The 22,198-nt window shown below is 33.8% G+C and overlaps 1 protein-coding gene across 1 annotated transcript in view; it reads right to left on the bottom strand.

The window, feature by feature from the left end:
* Positions 1-8,097: 8,097 nt before the first annotated feature.
* The window catches only part of LOC110115242 (tubby-like F-box protein 1), a 30,230-nt gene continuing 16,129 nt past the window's right edge, over positions 8,098-22,198 (bottom strand). Inside the window, exon 3 of the mRNA XM_028699681.1 lies at positions 8,098-8,282. Coding sequence (XP_028555514.1) covers positions 8,113-8,282 — 170 coding nt within the window. The 3' untranslated portion in view covers positions 8,098-8,112. The remainder of the gene's footprint in view (positions 8,283-22,198) is intronic.

Below are 22,198 nucleotides of genomic sequence, written 5' to 3'. Positions count from 1 at the left end.
GGTGGATAGGGCGGCGGAGGTTGTAGAAGGGGTAATTGGGCTTATGAGCTTGTCGACGGAACGACTTATTGAAGACTCTACAATTGCCGCATGTGAGTCCGGTGTCGCCGGCGGAATTGCAGAATGGCAGAGGATTCGATGCCGCCGACCACCGGGAGGTGGAGCCGGTCGGATCTGAACACCGTGCTTAGAGTGCTCTGTCATCGATCCGACAGCAAAGGGAACTTCGTCGAAGGAGCGAAGTCGAACAAGAACGGAGGAGCCGAAGAAGCTAGTCGTGCAATCTTACACCTCCTACGAAGCAATAAAGCCGAACAGTAACGACGTTCATCCAGAGAATTTAGAACCCGCTCAATTTGAGCGGGTTTCTATTTCTCACAATATACCTTCCGTAATACACGCCTAATGCTTCGGAGGATTTTCTTTTGTTCCGCTCAAAATCAATCAAACAATCTAATTTAGCAAATACATGTAATTGTTTTACTTTAGACTCCTAATTCTGCATACTAAACAGCCCCTCAATCCGTTGAATTTCATCCTACCCTATTGGATGAATTTCACCAAGTCCTAAGTGAAACCCCTTAGGCAAGTCTATCTTACCCTATTAGATAGACACTTCTCTTATCCAAACACTAAGAGAACTCCAAAAACACCTAAAAAAATCACTTAGGTTCCTTTTGATATAATGATCAATCATCTTCTCCAAAAGGCGAGATGCCTACATCATTGTATCTTAGGATTCATAAGTAACAGACTTGCCCAAAATCAAGCAGTGGTTACTTTATGGATTCTTTACAACCCTCCTAAATATGAAACACTTAAAAAAAAAAAAAATCTTTAAGTCACAAACAACTTAAAGTGAAATCACCCTTGGATAAAGATTAAACATCTTCATTCCAAAATGAAACCAATCACCCTTAGTGTGACATGCTACACAAGCCTCGCACACATAGGTACACAGCCCCTTAGGCATGCTAGGATTAGGATTTTTTTTTCTGCACGTGTTTGATGTTGTTGAGTGATTGCCTATTGGATTGTCTGTATTGTGGGCACTTGCCCTTAAGTGAATAGTGTAGAAATATGCATGTTCTTCTTGCAGGTGGCCATAACTAAAAGGGGGGCGCTCATAAATAATAAACTGCTTGCATGACAGGTGTTGCTTAAAACCCCCGAAACGTTATGGCCAATAGGATAGAAGCATGTGTTTGGCACTCTAAATGCTAAACAAAATTCTTAATGTGATGCTTTATTATATAAACTGCTTCGAATCCACTGCAGATTTGAGTCTCTTTTCTTTTCAAACATGTATTTGATAGAATTATAATTGTATCAAACTTGTGGGAGTTTGGAGCAAAAGAATGAAATGGACTAGAAGGATGTACCTGCAAAGGTGAAGTCCAATGTCCATTCAAAAGTAAAGAGCCTGAAGAACCCCCACACAAGTAGAGTCTGTAATTTTGACTGGGTTGTATAACGGCAAGCAACTTAGCTGTCAAACCTGTTTGTAATAACTCGGACTCTATTTATATTCCCTGCACTTTATTCATAAATAAAAGCATGATTTAATTGTTTACCTGATTGTGCAATAGAAATGCATCTTTTTTTTAGATTTCTTTATTTGCTTTGTTTGGGTATGGCTTGGACTGTTTGATGTTATAGGCTCTTAGGACAAAAGTAAGTTTTCTACCCATTAAAATATAAGCAATCTAAAAAAAATCAAATTAGGCTCCATGTCTTTCAAGTAAGAAAAATTGCATAGCTCCCTTCAAGAAGCCAAGTTTTCCAAAAAATTGAAAATAAACATGCATAGCCCAACAAGTGTCTCATGTAGAAAAGCCTCCACATAAGTATTAGATAAAAAAATCTTTCTTTTTGTGAGTCAGCATTTGCATACCAATCATAATTAGGCATCTTGGCCTCAAGGCCAAGCTATAAGCCCAACCTTCCTAAACAAAATAGCCTTCCCACTCTTCATATGCATTGAGACCTGAACACATGGTTTTAAAAGAGATTAGGAGTGTTTAGCTGGTAGTTCCTTCCAGGCGGGACAGTAAATCCAGAGGTCGAGCAGGCTATGCCTCTTGTGAGGTGTAGTTTGTAAGTCCCATTGCACTCGTTAGACTTAGGTTCGAGGTACTACCTATCGGTAGTCCTCACCTTAGTTTTAGGGTCCGAGGCATTGGTTGATTCCAAATCACCCTATAAACACTCACTTCTCGGGCAATCCCTTCAACATGTATTGTTGGAATGTAAGCCCCAACTTTTTAATTCAAATATCAACTTAAACCAAAATTAGATTCAAAAATATAAAGCCCAACATAGGATAGTTTGAGCACCTCTGAGTGTCCCTCAGAATCAAGTACTCCTACTTCACCTCCTCTGGCTCTCATTCCAAAATCTAATTCTTAGTTGATCACCTCTTCCTTGAAATTTCTAAATGACCAAAACCTTTAAACAAGACTTTCTTGGATTTCAAACAATCAAAACTTTAGCCAATGCTTAAATGACTTTCAAAATAAGAAAATCATTAGTTTAATCAAAAGTTTTCTCAAAACAAAGTTTGGGATGTGATTAACCATAAGGGCTTGACCTTATGGGACGTCTGTACCCCAGAAATAAATAAACCCAACTCGACCAAGCATTGAGTGGGGGAATCTCTGTTTCAAACATGGTTTAAAATTGCGCAATATGAGGCTCGCCTTGAGGCCCACCTTTGCGCAATTCCTGTAAAAAACGCCTCGATGCTTACGCCTCAAATTTTTTTACGAGGCTTGCGCCTCAACTTGGTTGAGGCCTGCATTGAGACCCGCCTCGCCTCACTGGCATGAGGCTTACGCCTCACGCTATATATATTAAAACTTACATAAATCTTGAAGTAAATGCCCGACATTGGACTCTATAGGAGATGAAGGGGAGAGAGCAGTTCACCATAATGATGATTCAAATGAAGAACCCCTTAGTGATAACAATGCTGATGATGTATGAGTTCTTATATGATATGTCATTGCTATGTATTTTTGGAAATCAGAATTATATGTTAATGAAAAGAATAATGGGATTTCAAAAAGATAGAATTTTGAGTTGAACTATATTTCATCTTGTCTTATAATTGAGATATTTTGATTTCACTTCATATCTTATGCTTTTTTATGTTTTTATATTATTCACTCATTAGTATATAACAAATTTATCATTTTATGTTTACGCAATCTTTTGATTTTGAGGCTTATGCCTCAAAACGCCTTGAGGCATACGCCTCGCCTCACGAATGAAAAACGCCTCAATACCCGAATACGCAATTTTAAACATTGGTTTCAAATTGTAAATTTTATTATTGAGTTCATAAGAAATGATATTTTTGCCCTCGGGATAATATATCATCATTATTATGCCGTGCTCAATTATAATGTATGCAATCCATTCGAGAATAGAAATTCTCCAACAACACACTCATTCTACACTCATGTGGCATCTTTTTAGTCTTCAAAATAGTATTAAAAAATTTAAGAAGCCAAGAAATAGTTTTATCTCCTAAGCATTTTCACACCTCTTTTGGAATATCATCAGGTCCGACAGCTTTCCCACACTTCATATTCTTTAAACTTGAATCTATATATTATTCTTTTCACCTTGGCTTAACATAAACCCGACATCTGATAAATGAGATGTAAACATGACTTATATATATCAGTCACTCTTAACATCTCATAAATTGGATAAATAAAACTATATATATACTTAATATTATCCCACCATAAATCTTATATCTTCTCTTCTACATACCTTGCCTTTCCAATATCATCTTCTCGATAACAAAACTATTTCTCAGTTATCACCATAAATTGAAGGGCATTTTTAATTTTTTTGAATCTACTCAACATGATTATAACTGAGACAAAACGAGTTTCAGCTATTGCAAGTATTTTCAAATTTGAGAAATCATTATACATAAAGAATCTGATGGAGTGATTCATAATGGAATTTCTAATTAAAAGTGCATCTTCTACTATCACTGTGATCCAATAACTTTCATTCTAAGTGATTTTATTTGCCTCAGTATTTTTAGTTGTATAAATATTTTTCAAAGCAAGCTTGATGGTATGCACAACACATGGTGTCCAAAAATGAGAGGATATGTTGCTCCGTAAGTAGGCATACAGTTTTACATACTGGTGCATTATCAATAACGACCTGAATGATATTTGAAGGTTCAACTATTATGATTACTTATTTGATCAAATTAAAAATAAAGAACTTATCTTTATATTGTCCTTTATAGTTTACAGCTTTAATGAATATAGTATAGTTTTATGTTACAACCATGAAGTTGATAAGTGGTCTTCTTTGTAGATCTGAACCAAACTAACTCATTTTTCCTTCCAAACTCTTATAGTTAGTTCAAGTAACTTCTCAATGTTTTTCCTCTCTCTTTGTAATAACTTTGTTCTAATAACACTATATCTTGCAGGAAAAAGTAAATGCATTCTTATAACAAGAATTCCTTACAAGAATTAAAGGCCAACTGAATAAAATATCCTTACTATTTTTTCATCTAGTTGCCCTTTCATTTGTAAATTAGATGTTTTCTCTAAAGAACTATTTTCTTTTTTTATATTCATATCCCCGCATCCTAAATGGTTATTTATTCATAGTAATATCATCTGTTTGAATTGAAGAAGATGATGAAGAATATGAAGCATGGGTACTTGAAAGTATAATCTCTTTAGAAAAATCTCTTCTACTCCTTTGCTTAGTTTCACTTTCTTTTGTAATTCAGCCAATTGTAATGAACTGATTTTTAGGCAAATTTTAATCTTATGACCAACAATCTTCAACAAATAAGTTTTTTTTTTTTTATTTTTTTTCAATAAATGAGCTTTTTTTTAATTAAATATATTTAATTTAAACGTCAAATGAGCTTTAGCTCTATATTATGATCCTTTATAGGTTACATTACAATAATTACATTTAAATGTAACATTACCACCCACTTCAGAAGTTTTTCTAAAATTTGTCACTTGATCTCATAAAAATTTGTTATCTTCAATGTTGGGCTCTGATGAACCATTACCCCCGTCCCAATTTCACCATCATTGGAGCTCATTATCCTAAGAAAGAATCGAAGATCGACACAAATTGTAGGTTTAAATGTTATAACTCCAAATACAATGCTCAAATATTAGATAATTAATAGCTTCAACAAAGAGTTAAACTAGATTTTTAACAATAATAACATAAGCAAATATCATGAATCACAAAAAGAACTCATTGGCAATGAGCTTTGAACTTAAACAAGAACTGGTTGTTTTCAATAGAACTCCTCACTCTACCCGTTTAATTGTCATTATCAATACGAAAACATATACTAAATAGCATAATCATTAAGAACAAAAGAATTTGCATAGTGACTAACCTCATAAAAAATCACACAAGATTAATTCAAATGCCCTGATATCATCAATACAATTATGGTTTAATGATCCACAGAAAAACCAAAAGTGTGATAGAACATGATTTCATAGAATGTCCAAAAACAACATTTTGACGGCATGAAAAGTAAACAAAAATTACCAGATCAAAGAATTTCTATGCCAAAAATAGAAATCCCAATAGAAAGCACAAAGCCTAAAATAACTAATTGCCTTCGAATACATAGAATGTGGTCAAAGAGCAAATAAATATATTTTCAGAGAATTAAATCACAAGCTACCAAAATAAACCCTCAAAATTACAAAATATATTTTCAAAAAATCTGATCACAAGCTACCAAAATAAACCCTCAAAAGCATCAGAATACCTTTTGAGTTAAAGTTGCTTACTATAACCCTGAACTGTAACCCTTACAAGAAAGATAATGAACCGTAACCCTCTTGTTCGATAATTGCAAGAAAGATAAACCCTCACAATGCACGAAATGAAGAAGATGACATCCGTATGTCCTCGTCTTACCGAGGAAATGAAGAAGACGAAGAAAATAAACCTTCAATCGCTCGTTTGCCTCGTCTGTCTTTGAAAATAAACTCCTTCGACAAAGACACAAGCTCCTTCAGGCTCGCCTGCTCACATATGCATGCTCCTTCCATCACTTCTGCTCACGTATTGCTCCTTCAATGGGGATGAAGAAGAAGACGAAGATGCACGCTCCTTCGGCCTTCCTTGCTCTTGTATCACTCTCCTTCGGCATCGCTTGCTCACGTAAACAAAAATACAGAAAACCAAACCTCACTCCCCTACTCGTGGAAATCAAATAGTGATAGGGCTAGCTCATTTATTTAATTAATTTTTTCATTAATTAATAAGACACGCATGTCAAACATGCATGTCCCTTTCAATTTAATATTATTTTAATATGACACATTTTTGCCATGTTTGAGCCGCATCGGGCGCATGTCCATATCTGACATGTGTTCGATATAGCATACATTCATAAATAGGTGTATCGGTGCATCATAGCAAAGAATCAAAGATCAAAATAAGATTGATTTTGTAGCAGCATATTTCATGTATTTTATATAATTTAAGATTTGATTAGTGACATCAAAAATAAAAATGAATAAATTACACAAACATTTTGTGATCTAGATAGTGGTGAAAGTCTTGTAATTTGTAGAATTTGGACGACACCAAGGTCGAAGAAAATGATTGGCTTTGTACCAAAATAATTAGTGCTTCTACAATAGTTTAAGAAGTGTTCAATTTTGATTGAATCCAAAATAAGGAATATATGGTTCCTGAGGAAATGGTAAAAAAATTTGAACTTACAGGCAAAAAATACTCAGAGCCACGTAAAATTCTTGAGTCAAAATGAGTAGTCAAGTTCATATTAATGAAAGGTGCTCAGTTAAGTTTTCTATTAGTAAGTATAATGATCAAATTGATGTGGCATTTTGCATATGAATCCATTCAATATTTTTTAAGATTAGCCAAGGAAAAATGACAGTAATGCACGTCATAATGGTATGGAGAACATTTATTCCCGTGTGCTTAATGGAATCAAATATATTTTGGCACCACTAAATAAGTTTCACCAATGAAACATAACAAGAAAATTTGCCTTTTCATATTAAAATGATTTGAAAAGATGTATAAAAAGGACTTTTGTTCTTATGCTCTTGTTGATTTCAGCTACCTAATGAAGAAGAAAAGATAAGGATGGAAATAAGAAAATAAGAAGACCACCAAACCACTACGGAGTAAAGGTGAACCCCCTGAGGAAAACAAATAAATGTTATCTCATATACTACAACTGCAGAAATTGAGGTCAAATACGATGAAAATACTCAAATTTGAAGAAAGAAAATCAGGAATGGATGAAATACATTAAAAGACAATGAAGGCCAAATATGATGAAAATACCTAAATTTGAAGACAGAAAATTGGCATTGCATAAAGGCATTAAAAGACAATGAAAGACAATCAGGGCGACTCAGATGAAATCTATTCGACTAATTTTGAGAAGGTAAAAAAAAATCTTAGATTCATGATGGAAGAGGATGAGATCTTGGAAGAAACCCAAGAAAAAGGGATATATATATATATATATATATAGGCATGTCGTATGATGAACTTAAATCTACATTAGAAGCATAGAAATTTTCTAAATCTGAAAAAGAAATATTTGCAATAGAAAAAAAAGAATCTGATGCTAATAAATCATGCTTTAATGGTTTCACATTTCAGGATTCAACCTATAGTCATTTTGTCTCAAAAAAACTTTTTTCAACATTCTATAAAAATATATTCTTTTTCTAAATAACTTTTTGTATCTCTTTATTAAATCGTCAAGTCTACTTATTCATATGAAATTATCTCCATATTTCTTCAAAATTATCTAACAAATTAAAATTATGGAAAATTTATCCCATATCAAGTTAGGTTTCTTTCGAGTTCAAAATTATCGCTGTTAACCTATTTTAAAAGATTAGCAAATTCTCACATTTTAAGCTTAGACATCCCATTTTAGAGCAATTGTTTCTTTATATTATTTTCGTTATATTTCTAAAATATAAATCCCTACCTATTAGTTTGTTTTATGACCAGACTTTCTTTAGTAATCATCATAATGACTCGGCGCAAAACAAGTTTCTTTTATTTCAAGTGCATAAAGTCTGCCTAGAGACTACATATCATACATAATGAACAAGATGCTAACCTCAGCTTTCCCATGTATGCATTACTTCTTTGGGACAAGTCATCAGCATCAATACAGAGCACATACTCACTGCGAGCACCACTCTTGTATCTTTGAGCAGCCATTAGAAACTTCCCTTTATCGGCAAATGCTGCAAGAATAAATTAAATCAGAAAGAAATATAAAACACTAAAATAACATGATGATGCATGCTAATCAAAACTCACAGGTAAAAATGGCTTTAAAAAGAATACTCACTGTTTCAAGAGAGAATGATATATCCTACTTGTCAAAACAAACAAAAGGAATTGGTATATTAGTTTGGAAAATGATAAATTACTTGGTTTGTCAAGACAAACAAAAGGATTTAGAGTTTGGAAAATGATAAATTACTCTGAATGGCCAGTGGATGCTGAACGTGCAATGCAGGCTCAAAGGAAAAGGTAGAAATATGGATAGTGAACATGACCACTACAGACTTCTTATCAAGTTAATCCATAGCATAGATGAACACAATAGAAAATCTAGCAATTAAAATCATGTCTCACAGGTCACATAGAGATCATCCCAACAACAGGGAATTTTACTGCTATACAAGGTAAAAAAACTAGAACTTTCATTGGAAAATTTGCCAAATATCAACTAATTTCTACAAAGAATTTTGTTTTAAGATACTAAAGGATAAATCATTATAGTAATCAGGGCCAGCATAAGAGAAAATTGATATTGCCCATGTATAAGAATAGCCATCAACAAGAGCAGCTACAAGTTCTTCATTTGAATGAATTTTGCATGCGACGCCAATCTTAAAAAGTTATATGCTCGACCTTATGAGAAATACATCCATTTCAAAAAAAAAAATTCAAGGCAGTGACAAGACCCATAAGATCACCTTACCTCATAACCAGCCTGACGTAGAAAATCTTAGGGTCAAGGATTTACTAATGCATACCTGGAGTGAGATGTACAAAGAAAGAAATTCACAAACAACCAAATTCCAAATTTAGCAAATGTAGCACTTTGATGCGAAATCATAAGAAAAATTTATTCATTTCAAACAATAATTAACAATCATAAAAATCTAAAATTCCATAAAAAAACTGAGCGCGAATACAAATTCTACAACAATCAATATTCACACCACACAAAGAAGATCAACATGCATCAAACTTGACAAATTTTCAATAATACACATCAATCACTAAACAAGTTAATAGAAAGAACAATAATTGAAATCTCCAAATAGGAGATCCTACTTCATATCAGTACAAGAAGAAATATCTCAAGGAAATTTCCATCAAGACCTGTAAATCATTTGAAGAATTCACATCCAATAACAAAAAGAATTGAGAGCGATTTGAAAATTTATTGAGACATTAAATTAATATTGCATGCATTAGGGATCCTATTTATAGCCCACGAAATAACCAAAATAATAAATCCCTAAAAATCATTAAAAAATCCAATTAATAACTATAAAATCAAATTCATCACACTTGGATTTCAGCACTTGCACAAATTGATCCAAGTAAAAATAATATTTGATTTTTCAAGAAACACTAAAAAGGTGCAAGCTATAGTGCTAACTGAAGGAACCAAAGATGAAAGGCCGCAATTAAAATTTTTCTCCATATAGTATATTCTTAAGAAAATAGAAATCCTATAAGGAAACTAGGAAAGGCTCTTGTTGCTATAGTCCCAAAAATCAAGTCTTGTGAATAGTGGCTGGTTGGAAAGAGAAGGCGGGAAGTGTCATGGATGCAAAAACATCACATCATCTTTCAACTATAGAAGGAAATTTCTAGCCAAGTAAGATCTCAACTAGATAGGAGCCGCCAAATCTATAATAATATTATAAGTGCTACTAGTGATTCTTCCCATACTGAATCCTAACAATACAAATCTCATTTATAATTATTCCCAAACTAAATTCTAACCCTACATCAATCACTATTAGAATTGGAAATCTTTCATATTCCGCATGAGCCCCACCCAACCGCTCTTTATTCCTTAGCAACCTTTTCTAGTCCCCATAGCATTGTTATTGTATTACCCTTCGTATTCCATTCACGCCCCAAACTCCCATGAGTGCCCAACCCAACATCCTCTGCTTACCCTTCATATTCTCATTCGTACCCAAATCCTCAATCACAATCTATGATTTTTTATTATTCACCTTGACTTTTTGCCTCTTTAGCTATTGTAAATCCTCTCTCTCTTATCATAAATCCTATCACCTCTCGGCACCCTTCTAAGGGCAGATATCTACGCTGCTTCGGTGGCGGTGGAGGCACTGAACTTGAGCAAGAGGTTGGTTACTCTCACTAATGATATCATATGCAACGTGGCATTGGGGAGTAAGTACTCAAAGGAGAAGAGATTTGGAGAGATGTTGAATGAGTTTGGTAAATTGTTGGGGTGCTTTTTAGTGGCAGATTTTGTTCGTTGCTTGGGTTGGATTGATGTGTTGATTAGGTTGAATGTAAGAGTGAGAGCTTCTAAGAAATTGGATGAGATTTTAGAGAAAATTCTTGAGGAGTGTCTTAGCAAAAAGAGATCAAATACGATTGGCGATGACGAGGAGTTGTAGATCTTGTGAATGTGTTGCTATCTGCTAAAGATGAACATGAAGGCAATGATGCTTCCACGCCCCTCCATAAGAAGAATATTAAAGTTGTAATTTTTTTCAATTGCTTGACACTTATAATTTTAGGCTTAAATCAACAGTGATTACACTCATTCAATTAATAACTCGTAAAATAATAATCCCAATAATATCGTGTAGGGCATAAATCTTAAAAATAAACACTAAGAGACTAAATCACAAAAATAATCATGTCATTAAATCATGATAAAAAAAATTATTTTATGTAGGAACTAATATAACAATCTTTATTAACATGTTGATCATTTTATTAACAAGATCTTGATAATTATTAACTTCATGACAACTTTATTAGCATATTTATAACTTTTGTTAATATGGGAAAGATGATTGTTAATTGATTATTTTTTTTACAAAGTTATAAATCCCTTGAATTATCCGTTAAAATATTTTCAATGCATTACAGATCTTAGCATCTTGATATAAATTTGAGAAGGCGACGAGATATCCTTATAAGTATTTATTTTTTTAATTGATAATGGGTGCATAGACGCAACATTCGTCATTTTAGAATGGCCATGGTAGAGCTCATACAATATCCAAAATGGATGCAAAATGTTCAAAGAGAGATTTGAGATGTTATGGGATTTAAAGAGTTTGTTGAACAAGAAGACATTAATAGTTTTACCCTAAAGGCAATGATCAATGAAGCACTAAGATTACATGATCGGGCAGCCTCTTCAACTACTGATTATTCTTCTTGGCTTTTCTTTGTCATTGAGGGCTTTTAGAATTTGGGTGGTAGCTGAAGGGGGAGAAGTTGAAGGCCATGGCATGTTTATATTTATAAATTTACTCCCGCACTGTTTTATATTTCAAGATGAAATTGATGTGAGATTTTTGTTTGGAGCTTTTTTTGTGATAAAGGAAATTCCTAAGAAAAATAAGCATGAACTTTTTGCAATATTTTCCATTTTCCTGTCAAACTAAAGCATTTGTATTCCTATTTATTAAATATTTCCATTTTTAGATTGCCATTGTTTGGATTTTCTCATTTATATACCAATCAGGTGACAAATCATCCCGTTCATGTCATGTAAATGAAAGGTTAATACATTTTTTTTCCTTTTTTTGGTCGTTAAACTTATTACTGCTACATATATTGAACAATGTGAAACTTAATCATATACTATAGGTAATTTGCCATTTCTCTGTTTGAGCATTCCTAATGAAAGGTTAATACATTTTTTTTTTCCCTTTTTTTGGTCGTTAAACTTATTACTGCTACATATATTGAACAATGTGAAATTTAATCATATACTATAGGTAATTTTCCATTTCTCTGTTTGAGCATTCCTAATCAAGTTAAATATTCATTTGGATGGTTTATACCAAAGTCGCTTCATAATTTTGGAATTTAGGAGCTCAGTGCATTTTTAAAATTTGTATTTGTGGACAAGTAGTAAGATCTCTTTCATTAGCTCCTCTTCTCATGGTTCTCATGCATATATAAATATATGGACTGTAGCAGAAATATTGCAAATTGCAGGGAATTTTGTGGAAGACATAATTATCAAGGTGTATGAGGTATTAAAACCATTGTATGATAATGAGGCATTTAAATCATTACAGTCCTCTTCTCTTGGCAAAAAGTTGTAATTTTTTTCATAAATCTTTCAGATATTCTTTCTTTGCTTGAAGATATATGATATATGTAGTTTAAAAAATAGAAATTATTCTATATATATAATATTAATAGCAAAATAAGGGCTAGAGGCTTTTAAGTTCTTTAAATCCTTAAATTTTCTGTAGTAGGATAAAGGCTTGATGATATTGTTGTTTCTTGTTTATATATAACGATATGAAATTTTTATTATTCACCAAATTGGTGAAATAATATAATTACTTCCTTTTTTTTCATTTTATTTCTTAGAAGGTATCATTCAATTTTTTTTTAGTGCCTTTTTCAATCAGCATCCTCAATTGTAACTACTTTAAGGAATGAATGCATATTTATAAAAGAAATATAAAACTATAATATGTATTTCTCTTAGTTTTGTTGCATTGCCTTGCATGTATCGACAATAGGAATTCTTTGGGTTATATATGTAGTATTATCATGTTTCCATCCTATTTAATTAAATTCTTCTATGAAGAAAATATAAAAAAGGTTAAGATTTTACTAGGAACAAATTAAATAGAAATAAATGATAATTTCTTCTACTCCAAAAAAAAAAACAATAGCTCTCTAATCAAAATAATACTCAAGCTCGTGGAATTTTAAAAATGTTTTAATCATGCCAACGCCTCCCTAATAAATTTATTTCGTTTACTAATGTGCTGAAATTTTTTCAATGTAGAATGGATTTATAGAAAAAGAATTCAGCTCTTCTAGCTACATCATATACAATATTCCTCTAAATTGTGCTCTAAGAAATATTAAGAATGAAGGGGTGAGCTTATCTCATTGGTTTTATAGCCTAATTAACAGATTTAAAAGTATTGAATCCTTTAGATCATATACAATCTTCTTCGCCATGGATTAAACTCATAATTATATGCATTCTTAGCTTCAAGTGATTGTACCTTCATTTTTTTGCTATAAAATAAATTATGACCTAATTTAAATATAGAATATTTCTCACTTCTCATTTGAAAAATATGAATTTAAAAATATTTCTTATGTTGCTCATTATCTGAAGCGATCAGAAGATTTGATCTAAGATGATGGTGCTAAAGTAAATGCATGTCATATTTAGTCAAAATAAATCTTATACATCTTTCTTTATATCTTTCTAATATATGTTTTTATTTTAATATTAAAAATATTTATGGATTGATATTAATTTACCCCACGTAGTGGAATAAAGATTTGACGATGTTGTTGTTGTTGTATTATAGAAAATCTAGTTTAATTATATAATTTAAAATTTTATAATATAATTATGTTTCTGAAATTTTATTGACATACACTTAGAGAACGTGCAATTAAACTAGTCAACCTCAAAATAGAGAACTAAAAATTAGAAAAAATATATTGAAAATGGCATAGTTGGGGAATTCAATGGATTGAGAGAAACCTTACAACAATGATACAATCCCAACAAGACAACAATATTAAATGCATCACATTCTCATAGGAACCATCATCAAATGCATGTTTTATAGTGAATGAACTAGGAAACAAAAAATTAAAGAAAACAACATCAATACACCTGATTTCTATTCCCGATGAATAAGACTATCATATTTGCATCTCCCCCATCCCCACCCATCCATAAAAATACAAACAAAAAATACACATGCGAGCAAAAATACTCATAGCATTGTTCAATTGGAAACCTCCATTCTATTGGATCAAGGTGAATTATCAGTGTTGTTCTTTTGTAAAAGAAGCTCTTAGGCACAAGTCTCTACTCTGTTAGCAAAGAGATGAATCTATAACACCTTCCAAATAAGGTTCTAATCCAAGCATGTTGTTACACGCCAAAGGATGTGGCTATAAATTTGGACATTTAGGTGAGTGCCTTACACACTTTGCTAATTCAAAAGATACAAAACAAGGTAATTTCTATGGCCCCTGCTTGCGGTGTCTTGTGCATAAGGCCACTTGTGCTTGTGGTTTCTTATGCATGCAATTGTCTTATACTTGCAATGGTGTGTGATGGCAGAGGTGTGTGCTTCTAGTGATTTTCTCAAATGGTTGAATACTTGCAAATGATGGGTGTGTGTGGGCGTTACCTGTTAGGGGTGTAAGATCACAATTCTTGATCTTAGATTTGAGCTCATACAAGTTATTGGCTTGCAAGCTGACTTAAATTTATATTTCTCCTCCACCATCCAATAAAAATCAAATGCTATTGGTCCCATGAAGTCGATTTTCAAAACATAATCTTGTGAACTCAAATCACATGACCTTGTCTAATGAGATTCACTTCTTCGGCACACGTCGTTGGTCCCGACGATGCTTTCCGGGAACTCACATCGTTGCTTTTGTTAGCACCATGAGCCTTGGATTTAGCCCATTGGATTTGAAAATAACAAACATATGTTAGATGTATCTAATGTCTTCATTTTAGTGTTTCAGATCTTCATAAGTGATTGAGCTAAATTATGAAAGAAGCCTCTCAAGTTGGTGTGAAGATAGGGTTTAGGGTATTCATATATGTTTAAATAGTTACAATAACTTAATCACAACAAATATGCTCATAAATAAATTAATTCATTCATAAATCATTCACATTATCATGCATTAGCAACTTCATTTTAACCTTTATTTAAAACCGGCTTCATTCATGACGATATATGCTCTCTTGTTTACTTTTTGCTTTGCATCCTATTTATGTAAGCTTTATAATTGATGTGTAACTTCATGACACTCAAAGCTTTACACTCGAACATGCTTCATGATGTAAAATTCAAAAATCGTGCCTTGTAAAATTTTTAAAGAAAGGAAAGCTTTCCATATATAACTCACTTTTCATAAATAACTCACTTTTCCTATATAACTCTTTGTCCTATGTCATATTATACATTGATTAATTTTTCTCATACATAATTACTCAGCTATCCTCTATTTTTCCCTTGGTTTGGCTGAAATCTTTAGGGTAGAAGTGGATTAGGAAACTTCCTAATGCATGTGGTCTGCCCCATATCCACTTCCTTATAAGTTGAATTGTTTAGTTCTTGGGGCCCACTTGATTCCCTAATTAAATTTTCCCCCAAATTTGATTTGATTAAATCAAGACCATCAATTGAATTATTTCTTAATTAATTTTTCCCCCAAATTTCTTTGAATTTATTAGATTAAAATAATTTCAATTCAGCCCTAATATTCAATGGTGGCCAAAATTTTCAAGCTCCCCTCTCCTCTCGAAAAATTACTTTCATCTCTTGGAGGAGTCCAAATGCTAGTCACCTCTTCCCTCTTAGATCTCCAGCAACTTAAAGGTCATAAACTTCATCTACTTCAACTTTCTTTGGTGATTAAATCATTCTTATCGGAAATTATTTGGAGAAAGGCATTTGAATTTGTTGTAGGTTATTTGATTAAAGATCTTTCATACTCTTGCATAAACTTTGCTTTTCATTTGATCAACGCCTGAAAAAATTTTATATTTAATATTGTCTTTTCATGATCTCTCATCTCATACATTTGTCTTATACAAAAATCCAAAAATAGCTTGCATCAGCATAATCACAAGATGTGCTGTTATGTTTTGATATTTCAAGTGCTAGTTTTTGTAACTATCTTTCATCATCTTGGCACCTTCACTTCAAATATTTTTATATGATTTCTTTGTTGTAGCATTCTCATCATAATTAGTGTTTTAAGTCATATTTTTGAGATTTTATAAAAACCAAAAGATTTTTTTTGTGGCTTATTTGGTGAAAACTAGGTTACCTAATATGTACCCTATTTGTCACATTGTTTTTATTTGCCTAGTAAAACTTTTGATGCTTCAATTTGTGGGATTAAAAATAATATTCTCATCATTTAATTTATTGTAAATATCTTTCATCATTGTTTCCATAAGTAGCAAAAATAAAATATTTTCATTATAGACATCTTTCCAATATAAACTTGTTAATGACTCATCCTTAAAGCATATTGGACTTATTGTGAAACATTGATTATAATTTTTGATTTGATCACCTTTGGACAAACTTGAATATTGTTATATCTTATATTTGTGGTGATTATTAGCATATTGTTCCAGATTTTTAAAATTATAAAGATAATTCACTTTGCTTACAATTTTAAGTGAGACTAGTTGCCTTTGATTTGTGCATTTTTCAACTAGTCTTGTCATATATTTTTAAGTTATTTTTAGTGAAAATTTGGAGAACTTTGAAGTGATTAGTTGTTCTTATTACATTTTTGTCATATTAAAATTCAGCAAAAATTCCATTACAAACAGCATTCTTCTATAAGTACTCATATCACACCTTGCTTAAACTAGCTAGTCATTTAAAAATTGCATTGTAGCTAGTTTGCTTGTGTTTTATCTTTGTTAAATCATATAGAAATATTTGCATATCACATTTGCACTCTCATATACGTAAAAATCAGTGAGCAAGCACATTTTTTTAGTGGTGATTAATCATTAATTTTGTGTGCGGTTTGTGAGAGCTATATATTATATTCCTTCCCGGTTTAACTTATAGTTTGGCATTTCTAGAGAGAGAGACTCCCGTTTCTAGAGAGAGAAATTCCTTCGATTTTTCAAATTTTTAAGCTCCCGATTTTCTTCCACTTTTTCAGGATTTTGTTGAGGGGATGGCGACTGATGGCCGCCAACCATCTGTGCCTTCGTCGGCGAAGGTGCTAACTATTGGTGGAAGTATTAATCAGGGTTTTGATGGTACTGCTCGTCTGGTTCTGCTCGTCTGGTTCTGGTTTGAAGTAGGGACCTAAGGATGTGATGAATAAAGCGTCGAGAGGTGTTCTGATTATTAAGGAAAATGTTGGTGATGTTCCTAAAAAGGTTATTCATGTTTCAGGTAAAAGGTAAGGCTATTTCTGATGAGTTTCAATTTGTAACTCCTCGGCATGAGAAGGTTCTATCGCCTCTGAAATCGATCAAACCTGGTGCTTCATCGTCAGGTATGAAAATTTTTGTTAACAGATTTGGAAATTCAAATGCAATCCCTAGTAACAGCGTGATAAATGAGAATTCACCTATTTCGGCTAGCAAAAATGGTCATGGCAGTGATGGAAGTATAAATGTGGTCAAGAAGGATGATGCTGCTTTGTTGAAAGTTAATGTTGGAATGCCTAGTGTTGCTGAAAAGAAGATTGGTGTGAATCATTGGTACAAGAAGCCTTACATTAAATTAAATTTTAAAGAGGAAGATATGGTATTGTCGGAGAATGGTAAAGAAGTGAAATTGAAGGAGCATAATGAGATTTTGAACTCAAATAGGTTAGTGGACTCTTTGGTAGTCAAGGTGTTTGGGAGAGAAATCCCCTTTCATATTGTGGCTTGGGAAGTGAGACGACAATGGAATCAATTTGGTGAATTTCATTTTACTACTCTTGGAAGGGGTTGGTTCTTGTGTTCTTTCAAATCAACTAAAACTTTAGGATCGATTCTTACATATGGCCCATGGTATGTGAATGGGCATATTGTAGGCATGGATAAATGGACTCCTGAGTTCTCTCCACTATCCATGAAGGGACTTACTTCTCCTATATGGATTAGAATGCCTCATTTGCCTTTAAAATGTTGGGATGAGGAAAATGTGGCAAGAATTTCTTCTATGGTTGGTAAACCATTAATGTTGGATGGAAATATGTCCAATGGGGGATAAGAGAGTTTGCAAGATTTTGTGTTCGTGTGAAGCTTGACCAATGTCTTCCTTTGGGTGTTTGGGTGGAGAGTATCTCTAGAAGGTTTTTTCAAAAGGTGGAATATGAAAAGATTTCCACATTTTGTTTTGAATGTGGAATGATTGGCCATGTGAAGAGTGAGTGTAAGAAGGGGAGTTCGGTTATGAAGGAAGTGGTTGATGATGTTAGTAGGAATGGATTAGATAATGCTAGCAGGATGAGACAAGAGGTAGTAAATGATTCTACCTATGGTCCTTAGGTTCATGTCAATCATAAGAGGAATAAGAGGGTAGTTCAAAGAGTTACAAATGCCAAGCCTTCGAATATGAGGTTTTTGAAGAAAAGCCAATTGAAGCCAGTCATGGTGGAACCTGAAGTTGCTCTCGGGTTGGAGTCTGAAAGGCTGGATTCATCTAAAAACTTGGAGTTGGAGAAGGCTAATGCAAGTATTGTTGAAACTGAAGAGGGTGAAATAATCGTGGAGCATGATCAAAGCAAAGGGCAGCTGATGGTTCTAAGGAGCATGACTTTCTGATAGAGGAAGATTTGGAAAATTCTAATGGTAATAAGGGTATGGACTTTACTCTTATTTCTTCTTTTATATCTGTGGCAGTAAACAAATTTAATGTTTTGAATAATGGTGAGGATGAAATGGTGGAGGTTGAGGAAACCAAAAAAAGAAGGCCTAGGAGTGGTGATAAAGGCAATCGATCCCTGGAAAAGGATGCCATATTGGGAAAAATTGAAAATGGTGGAGAAAAGAATTGTGGTGATTTTGAGGAGGTTGGTGTAGCTAAGGAGGTTGGTGCTAATTGTGAGTTGGTAAAATTAAGCTTGCAAAAGAGCTTAAATCATTAGGGCCAGTTAAAATTCTTCCTCGTGGTAGAAATGTTGAGATTGGTAGCAAGAGACGGGACAGGAGCCCATCCCCCATGGTGGTTCAATGAACTCTATTGCCTTTTGGAATTGTAGAGGGGCCAAGAAAAGAGAGGCCTCTCTCTATCTTAAAGAATTTGTTAAGGAATTTAATGTATTTTTTGTGGGTTTGGTAGAGACTAAAATTACTTCTTTTGATAAAGAGGCCTTTGTGAAGGTGATGGGGCCTGATTGGGATTTCTTTTTGCTTCTGTCAGAAGGTTTAACAGGTGGTATTATGGTATTATGGAGATCTGATTTGGCTTCCTTTTCTGTGCTAAAGACTTCAGATCAATGTGTTATTGGGGATGTCAATGTCTTTAATAAGGGAGTGGATGATTTCAACAGTGTATGGTAGTAAGGAGGTTCATAAGAGGAGAGACTTATGGGATTGTATGCAAGGGTTGTCTCATAGGAAAGTCCCTTCTGTTATAGGTGGAGACTTTAACTGTATTTTGTCCCAGGAGGATAAGAAGTGTGGAAGTTTGTATTTTCTCAAGGTCCCAAGGAGATGATGAATTTTATGAATGAAAATAATTTTCATGAAGTAGGGATCGTTGGACCAAGGTTCACTTGGTGTAATAATAAAGTTGGTGGTAGAAGGATTTTGGAAAGGCTGGATAGGTGTTTGCTTAATTCGATTGCTATTGAGTATATCCAAGTTGCTGTGGTGAGACACATTGCTAGGGTCGCTTCAGATCACTGTCCAATTGTGTTAAAGATTTTTTGATTCATCCATTAAGAAGAAAGGCTTTCTGAAGTTTGAAGACATGTGGATTTCTTTTCATGCTTCTTCTTGTATAGTTTCTAAAGTGTGGAAGAAGGCTTATTATGGAGATGATATGCAAATTCTTAACAAGAAATGTAAAAGAGCTTTGAAGGAGTTGTTCTTTTGGGGCAAGGCGAAATTGAAGGATTTTTTGCTGATAAAAGAAAGACTTAAGATGGAAGTGTTACAACTTCAAGAGGAGGAAGCTAGGGAAGGATGGTTGAATGAAGAAAAATTATGGCTTTTGACATCTAAAGTTAGAGACTTGAACAACATCTTGCCCGTTTGAATACATGAAGGAAGCAAAGAGCCAAAGTAAAGTGGATTGAAGAAGGAGATTATAATTCTAAAATTTTTCATGCATTTGCAAATGTTAGGAGAAATGGAAATTGGATTTCTCAAGTAAGAAAAACAGATGGTTGTTTAACTGAAGATCCGAAAGAGGTAGAAGACGAGTTTATCAGATATTTCTAGGGTAAATGGAGAGATAGGGTGTGCTGTTTGGAAAAGTGGCCGGTTCCTTAGAAGGTTTTAGAAGATGAGGATAGAAACAATTTGGATGGAGACTTTTCCAATTCAAAAATCACGGAGGTGATTAGAAGTTTGGGTGGAAATAAGTCTCCAGGGTATGATGGAATATCTTACTCTTTTTTTAAAGCTTATTGGTATATAATAAGTAATGATGTTTGCAAAGCTATGAATAGTTTTTTTTTTTATTTCGGGTAAGATATGCAAGGAATGGAAGGACACTTTAATTGTATTGATTCCCAAAGTCAATAATCGGGTGTTACCTTCTGGCTTTCGTTCAATTAGCCTTTGTAATTCTATTTACAAGATTGTGGGTAAAGTTTTATTGAACAGGTTGATATTGATTATCCTTGAGATTATCTCAGAAGAACATGTGGTTTTTATAAAAGGAAGATCAATCTCGGATCATTTGTTATTAGCTCAAGAGATGTTAATAAAATAAGAATTTCTAAAATAAGGAGTGGACTCTTGGATATCAAGTTAGACTTAGAGCAAGCATACGACAGTGTTGACCTCTGGATCAAATCCAAAAGAGCAAAAAAAGAGAAACAAAAAAAAATCCAACGTGCATACCTATAAACCGTTGAGTCCCCAAAATCTGCCCGAAATCCTCTGTAAATCTTGTTGATCGGCGCCGTCTGCGTCGTTTCTCCGTGAAATCTGCCGAAATCTCGCGACGTTGCCTCGATCGAACGACTGCTCGCGTCGTTAAATACCGCACCAACGCGAAGGCTCTCGGCTCTCTCCCATTCGCAAGTCCACAACTCTTCTCCCCACATCCGACGTGATCTCCTCCCCCTCTCACGACCCTTCTTCCTTCTCCAAACCGAAGCCTCCGCTCCTACTCTTCCACTTCCACGACGTCCAGCTCGCCGACGCCTCCTCCCGTCGAGCCTAATCCCGATCTCAGAGAAGCAGAGAGAGAGAGAGAGAGCAGACGGCCTACCTCCCTTGCCGTTCGATTTTGCTCCTTCCACGACTCCCTCTTCCGGTCGGATCGAGAGTTACGCATTTTGATCGGAAGTAAGGAGAGGAGCTCGCTTGACCGTGAAGATAACTTTCTCCTGTTCGGACGCCACTTCAGCTCCGTTCGCAGTTGCTCAGCCTAGCTCCTTCCACGACCTCCCTTTCGGTCCGATTGGAGGTTACGACATTTTTGATCGGAAGCAAACAGCGGGAGTGACTTGCTGTGAAGGTAACTTGTTCCCTTTCAAGCACTTCTTCGGCTTGATCCCATAAACTAGAGGGGGCTGAGAGGGGAAACCAAGGATTTAAGCTGTTAGGAGATTAATTAAATCTCATTCAAATGAGATATAGCTTAAATCCTGTTCAATTCCTATATAAATTTATTTGAATTAATTTTAATTAACTTAATTTGATTATAATGAATTATTTTTAATTATGTTTAATTATCATTAATTATAAATTAGATTTAGTTAATTAGATTTAATGATGATCAATTATATTTAATTATAATTATTAATTATTAATCATAATTAATTAAATTTAATTATGATTAATTTTTAATTATAATTAATTGTTAATTAATCAAACATTAATTATAGTTAATCAAATCTTATTATAATTAATTATAATTAGCTATGTTAATCATAATTAATTGTGACTAATTAATTTAATTATAATTAATTTAAAAATGCTTGCTTCCCCCCACTCTCCTTCCTTGATGTCCGTGTCGGACCGGCAAACCACCTAAGCACGCCTTTAGTGGCCGTGGTAGGAGGGAACCCGGTGCGACACCTACGACGAGGTAGGCGAGTGACCCCTCGATCCACGTGTCAACCACTACAACCCCGCGGAGGTATGAACTTTTCTAAACTCAAAACCCTACTTCAATATTCGTGGCAAACTGGAGAACTGTCCTAAGCACGCCTTTATTGGCCGTGGTAGGATGGAACC

Source organism: Dendrobium catenatum, unplaced genomic scaffold, assembly GCF_001605985.2.
Source record: "Dendrobium catenatum unplaced genomic scaffold, ASM160598v2 fragScaff_scaffold_1364, whole genome shotgun sequence".
NCBI classification, from domain to species: domain Eukaryota; kingdom Viridiplantae; phylum Streptophyta; class Magnoliopsida; order Asparagales; family Orchidaceae; genus Dendrobium; species Dendrobium catenatum.
The sequence above is the reverse complement of the archived record's forward strand: the minus strand, read 5'-3'. Positions and strand labels throughout refer to the sequence as shown.